Raw genomic sequence first — 6,421 nt, forward strand, 5'->3', positions numbered from 1 at the left:
TATTTGTATCCTAACTTTTTGGGACCCCCTCCCCACTTTTCCAGACCCAGCCACCACCACCCCCAGGCCTCCAGGGACCTAGGTCAAAATCTCTTCTCCCCTTCCACTTCCAAGGCTCTTTGCAGCTTTCATTCCTGGCTGGGGCGCTCCTGCTTGGGTCTCTGCACCTTCCCCTCAGGTCCTGAAACCACATTAGGAACTCCAGGCCAGAGAGCTGCAGGGCTGGAAGGCTGAGTCTCCCAGACTGCAGACACTGAGTCCAGAGAGACCAGAAATCCCTCACAATCAGCCATTGCCAAAGAATCAGGGGACTATTCTCGGGTTTGGGGGAGGGGGTCCTACTGGGACTCTCAGAGGTGTCTAACCCTGAGTTATAAATGGGGTTGCCAGGAGGCTGAGAGGGGGGTTGGGGAAAAAGAAAGGTTCTAGGACTGCCAGGCTGAGGTTGGAGCTGCTGGACCTGCTGCACCAGAATGATGCTCCAACCCCCTTCTGAAGCCAGATTTGGGGAGTCTCTGAAGTCCTGATCCGGCCATGCATGCTCTTCTGTGAGGCTGAGTCCTGATTCACAGGTGCATCGTGGGCACAGAGGGACTTCTTGTCTGAGGGTCTTCCACCTGATGCTGGATTTTCCTTGCTTCCATAAGCCCTGGGGGGAGAGAGTAGGCCTCCTCTCTGAGGGGGCACTCTAGCTCTGGGCTGCTCCCCTTGGTCCCAGGGCGATACACTGGGCAGGACAGAGCTGAGAACCTTCAGCTCAGGCAGGATGGCCAGAGTGGCAGGGCTAGGCTGAGCCCCATTGCCAGAGGGACCCTGCTTCCCCATCAGGGTGGCAGCTCCCAGAGTCCTGGGCTCTGCTAACCCCTACTTCAGAGTGGGCAGGCTAGCAGGCTGGCCCGATGCCCAAGCCTGAAAGCCTCGAAAAAGTGCCTTATGCCCCCGTCAGCTCACAAATCGGCTCCTGACTGGGGTGGTGTCTATACCTAGGGTGAGAAGCAAAAAACATGTTTGAAGCTCATGCACACACACACACACACACACACACACACACTCACACACACTCACTCACTCACTCACTCCTGGGAGAGATTTGCCTGCACTTGGTCTGTTTCTCCATTGGCCAGGGGCATTGAGAGTGCCTTCGAAGCTGGTGCTACGCTTGAAGAGGCAAGAGAAGAAAGTCAAAGTCAGGCAAACACGGAGTCCTCTAAATAAACACCATTTCCGTGCTTTTAATAAGCAAAATAGGAAACCATTTTAATAACCAAAAAACAGAAACCAGTCTGAATAAAACTACAATAGACTAGGTTTTAATATTTTCATATCATAAGCAGGGTTTGAAATTGATCCCTTATTTTACATGAAATAAAAACAATTTCTGTTGCGGCAAATTTGATTTCAACACAGTTGAATCCGTAAAAACCAAAGCTCGTTTCTGATGCAGGACGAATATCCACAATATTTAAAACTGCAAGCACCATGCGGTTCATACAATCTTGTTATTACTGTTAATTTATCAACTAATACAAACTCAAAAATGCATCCGGCCAGCAGCGCCAGCAATTTCAAATGGGAACTAAAAAATACACTTTCGTTTTGGTATTTTTGTCAGTGCAACTTAAATCCTTTTACTGACCTGCAGGAAAAAAATGTAATAATAAAGAAAAACACCCAGATCTTCCCTATAACTACTATACAACTGAAGGGGGGGGGGGGGCACCACCAATAACTCGCCTGATAGCTCAAAAGCAGGGAAAGAAACACACATAACATGTGAAAGTTGCAAAATTACTTGCCAGTGTTTGGGTTTCCAGTACTTTCTGAGTATGGACGTTGGTTTAACACAAGTTCAGGTCACCATTGGGCAGTGTCCGAGCTGGTGAAGCCGGTCACCCTAGGGGCACAGTGGCTCCAGCAATTAGTAGCGGCCTGGAGGGTTGTGAAGGGACCCCAGGGTGATTCTGATTGCAATTAAAAAAGCAAACAAGATGTTTTCCTTTCCTTAATGTTAGGGGTGTCAGTTTAGCCATAAAATACAAAGTGGAAGCAAGGAGCTTCCTGGCCTTTGGGGTTTGAAACTCTGCAGCTGCCCTGTCCTGGTACTGGGGTTCTGGGACTCCAGTCCTCTTTCTCTCAAAACCAACAAAATTGAAAACTAAAGCGGAAGGGAAAAGAGGACCCAGTGCAGGCAGGGGAGCGGAGAAAACAAGCAACTTCCAAAAGTGCCCAAGACAAAGTTGTTTTCTGATGCACAATGCCCACAACTTTTTTTTACTTACAAAAAAAATGCCATAATAATAAACCCAAACAAAGACAACACTCAGTTTGCTGCCACGGTCTCTAAGCGGTTTGGCAGTCGGGTATTTACAAGCCGACAGCCGGGACTGACACCCGGCAAGCAGCCACCGGAGTTTCCAAACTGCGTTCCCTTCTCACTCAAAGAAACAAGGGGTTATGATCCATGATCAACAACATGCTAAAGTTAAACAAGAAAATGGTACAAAATAGAAATTATTACCATACATGTCCAGCATGCAGGATTAATATTTTTAATGCAGATTTTCGTATTTTTTCTATATAATCGAGCAGGCAATAAAACTGATGATTTTTGCGCAGAATGTTCTAATTGAGGCCCGCGTCTCGGGGCTGAGAGCCAGTGTTCTCCTCCGGACCCTGGACAGACAGGTCCGTCTGTCTTTCCTTCCTCGCCTCGAGCCTGCCAGGTGCCAGGGTCCCTCTCTCCTCGCAGCTCTCTTCCTGGCCGTGAGGTAGCGCCCCAGCTTAACGCACAAAGTTCAGAAAGCCATGAGTCTCCTGACGGCCCTTGGCGACTCCTCAGGACTATGCCTCGTCGCCCTCCAGCCTGAAGAAAAGTTGCTTCGGGACTTCCCACCCCCTCGTCTCTCTCTGGCTCTGCTCCAGTCTAGGAGGCGGCACTGGCGCGCACCGTTCTCGCCTTGGCCAAGGTCCCCTGCCTGCCCGCGCGCCCTCCCGTCGCCCGCGTCCCGCGCGCCCTTCCTCCTCTCCCTCAAGTCAAACAGGTCAAGGCTGGGGCTGTGGCAGGGACAGGGTCCAGGGGAGTCTGGGGCTGGGGACTGGGGACGGGGAGTCCGGGCTAGGGCAAGGGCAGGGGCCGGGATGGCCACGACTCACAGAAAGAACTCGGGAGAGGAGGGGCTGTCGCTGGTGGAGCCCGCCTCCCTGAAGCCGGAGTTGGCGAGTTTCTCGCACTTGACCTTGTAGGCGTCTCTTTCGCGGGCCAGCCGGGACACCTCCTGCTTAAGCTGCTCCACCTGCTGAATGAGCTGAGTCTTCTCATTCTCCAGGTGGTGTTTCTGCTGGACACGTTTATACCTGCACGACTGGGCGTAGCCCCGGTTCTTCAGGGTCCGCCGCTTCTGTTTCAGGCGGATCACCTCGTCCTTGGTGAAGCCCCGCAGGTGGCGGTTCAGCTCGCGCACGGACATGGACACGAGCTGGTCGTCGGAGAAGCGGTCCTCCACGCTGCCACTACCACCAGACGCCGTCGCCGCGGCTGCCGCGTGCGGCCCAGGCCCGGGGTGGCTGGTGGGCAGCTGCTGCGTGGGGCTAGCAGCATTGGACGGCGGCGGCGACGCTTGGTGATGGTGGTGATGGTGCTGATGAGCATGTGGGCCCAGCTCTTCGTGGGTCACGCCGGCGCCCGGGTACCCATGATGTGGGTGTGGGTGGTGGTGATGATGGTGGTGGTGCGCACCACGGAAGCCGTCGAAGCTCTGCAAGGGCTGTGGCACGGGGTGCGAGCCGATGAGCGCCTCCACCGCGTCCTCGGGCGTCAAGTTGAGCGCCTCCGGGTTCATCTGCTGGTAGGTGCTCGCCATCCAGTACAGGTCCTCCAGGTGGGTCTTCTGTTCGGTCGGGCTGAAGCTGGGCGACGAGGGCACCGAGCTACAGGGCGTGCTGAGCGGGGTGGACGACACCGAGCCGGCGGGCTGCAGGCGCGTGCAGGGCCGGCCCGGGCGCTCCGCGCGCCCCAGAGGCTCCTTCTTCACATCGAACTTCAGCAGGTCGAAGTCGTTAACATACTCCATGGCCAGCGGGCTGGTGGGCAGCTCGGGCCCCATGCTCAGCTCCGCGGCCATCGCTGACGCGAGGCGCAGCCGCCGCCGGGAAACTTTGCGGCCGGCCGGTACGCGCCGAGCCGAGAGCGGGGGCGAAGAGCGGCGAGCCCGGGAGGCGGTGAGCCGAGGGCGCAGCGGGCCGGGGCCGCCGGCCAAGCCTTTGTCTGGAGACGCGGTGGCGCGCCGGAGAGTCCCAAAGCTGCCTGCGCCACCCCAGAGCTCGGGACTGTGGCAAAGCCGGAGCCTGGGCGAGCGGGGAGGGGTAGAGAAGCGAGCGAGGCGCGCAGCTGTGCGAAGGGGAGGCGCGGGGCAAGCGACTGTCGCTCGCTCCCGAGCTCTCTCGGTCTTGGGTTCTCAATTGCAGCCGCTCACAGCCCGGCGGTGCAGCTGTGCTGAATCTGGCGCCGCCGTTTCCTTTTATCGCCTTCTGATGTCACTGAAGAGCGGGGGCCCAGGCTGCCCAGCGTGCTGGCCAATAGCTGCACGGCCCCCGCAGCCCCACGGCGCAGGGCGGGGCGCGCCTGACAGCTCCTCCGCCCCTCGCGTCAGCTGACTGGAGGCCTGAGCCGCGGGGGAGGAGGCTTAGCAGAGGGCTGGAGCCAAGTAGGACCGTGGGCCAGGGCCCAGCCCCCCACACCCTCAAAGTCCCGGCCCCCCGCCCTCTCGCTTTTGGTGCGCATTCCCCCTCTGGGCCAAGCAGCGGCTTCCTCCACTTCGCGGGTGTTTCTCCCTCTTTTCCCTTTGGTTTCCCCACCCCCTGTCCGTGTCACCCCCAAGGAGGCTCAGAACAAGCGCCAGGACAACACCTCTCGGGTCCTTTGTTCCCAACCGCCCCCGCCCAGTGGGGGACGCTCCGTGTGCTGCGCGGCTGTGGTCCGTGTGTGTGCCGTGTGTTTCTGCAGGGCTGCACATATTTGTGTGTTGAGGGGTGAGTTGGGTTTCCAAGAGTTGTGTTCAAATCCAACTCTTAGCCTCAAGGGAACCTCCTCGAGCCAACCAAGGGCCGTTCCCCTCCTACCGGGTGCGCTGGCCTAACCCTGAGATAGAACTCCACTGGCCCCACCGCTCCCTGCGCCCACCCCTCCCACAAATGCACAAGATGAAGGGAGAGGGGAAAGAATCGGATAAACAGCGCTGAAAATCTTTCCCCAGACAGATGCACGGAACCCTGAGCTTCTGGAGGCATGGGGCTCAGACCAGACCAGGACGATGCTCCGATGCTCCGGGTGGCTCTTGGCTGCTGGGGAACCAGCCTGTTTTTGTTTGAACGTTTTGTAACTATTAAGCAGATCCCCGGCGTCAGCCGGCCACCAAGAGGCTCAAACAGGCATAAAGTGCGACCCCAAGTGGCCACTGTGCGCAAAGGCGCACCGAACCGCCTGGCCCGCAGTCTGAAAGCTTGGACGACGTCTGGGACCCAGCTGAGTCCTCCTAAGCTGCCCGACCCAAAGCAGCCCAGAAAGTAGGCTGAGTGTGCACCGGCGCCCAGGACGGTTTCCCCTCCTAGAGTTACGCAAAGGTCGTCGAATCCGGACTTCGGACTCAGCCACGAGTTCCCCGCCGATCATGCCCCATGAAACTCTGCGCCGGGCTCTAGAGATGGGTGGGTGCAGGGGCGGATGCCGATGGGCCGTTCCTAGTACGGAAGGTCCTAGGCCGGGTTAAGCCTGTGGCGGAAAGCGTAAACGCCGCAGCAAGAGGGTCCAGGGATGTCCGAAGACAACTCCCGGAGCGCAGACGGGAAGCCAGGCGCGCACCGCACTACGCATACACACAGGTCTCGGGCACCTCCCTACCCGGGTCCAGGATGGCCTGAAATCAGAGGTTCTTCCCAAGACCCCAGCCTGGGCTCAGAAACCGGATAAATCTTAAATTCGCTGTACCGGGAGACCCGACCCGCCTCCCGCGTTGCCTTCTGCGCTTCAGCGTTGAGTGCGCACAGCGAAAGGCAGGAGAAGCGCGCACTGGGTGAGTGTGTCCGAGCTGCTGCCTGTGCAGGACCAGCACCACGCCGCGCTTAAGTGTCGTCAGGTGGGCCTCACCGATGTGGATGCACCCCGATTTTTTTTTTTTTAGCGTTAGAAGATAAAATATTTACCTTCAATTAACCTGAAAACTATTATCTTGCGCCCTCAGTGAGGCGGAGGTGGGATGTGATCTTAGACCGCCTGTTTTAAGTAAAATGAATATCTTTTAACTAAGACTTGAACTGAAAGGTTGGGTTCAAGGGCAACTGTAAAAGCTGTAAGAGACCGCCTTCAACCCTCTGCAAGAGCGCGCTCTCCGCTCTCCGCAGAAATGGTTAGGCTGGGTCTGGGCCA

At 57.2% G+C, this 6,421-nt stretch overlaps 1 protein-coding gene across 1 annotated transcript; it reads right to left on the reverse strand.

The window, feature by feature from the left end:
- Positions 1 to 1,294: 1,294 nt before the first annotated feature.
- MAFB (MAF bZIP transcription factor B) lies at positions 1,295 to 4,485 on the reverse strand. The gene has a single exon (XM_080686742.1). It carries the CDS (start codon positions 4,119 to 4,121, stop codon positions 3,150 to 3,152), a length of 972 nt encoding a protein of 323 aa, XP_080542868.1. The 5' UTR covers positions 4,122 to 4,485; the 3' UTR covers positions 1,295 to 3,149.
- Between the last annotated feature and the right edge of the window lie 1,936 nt (positions 4,486 to 6,421).

This window comes from Plecotus auritus (assembly GCF_963455305.1).
Source record: "Plecotus auritus genome assembly, chromosome: 8".
Taxonomy (NCBI): Eukaryota; Metazoa; Chordata; class Mammalia; order Chiroptera; family Vespertilionidae; genus Plecotus; species Plecotus auritus.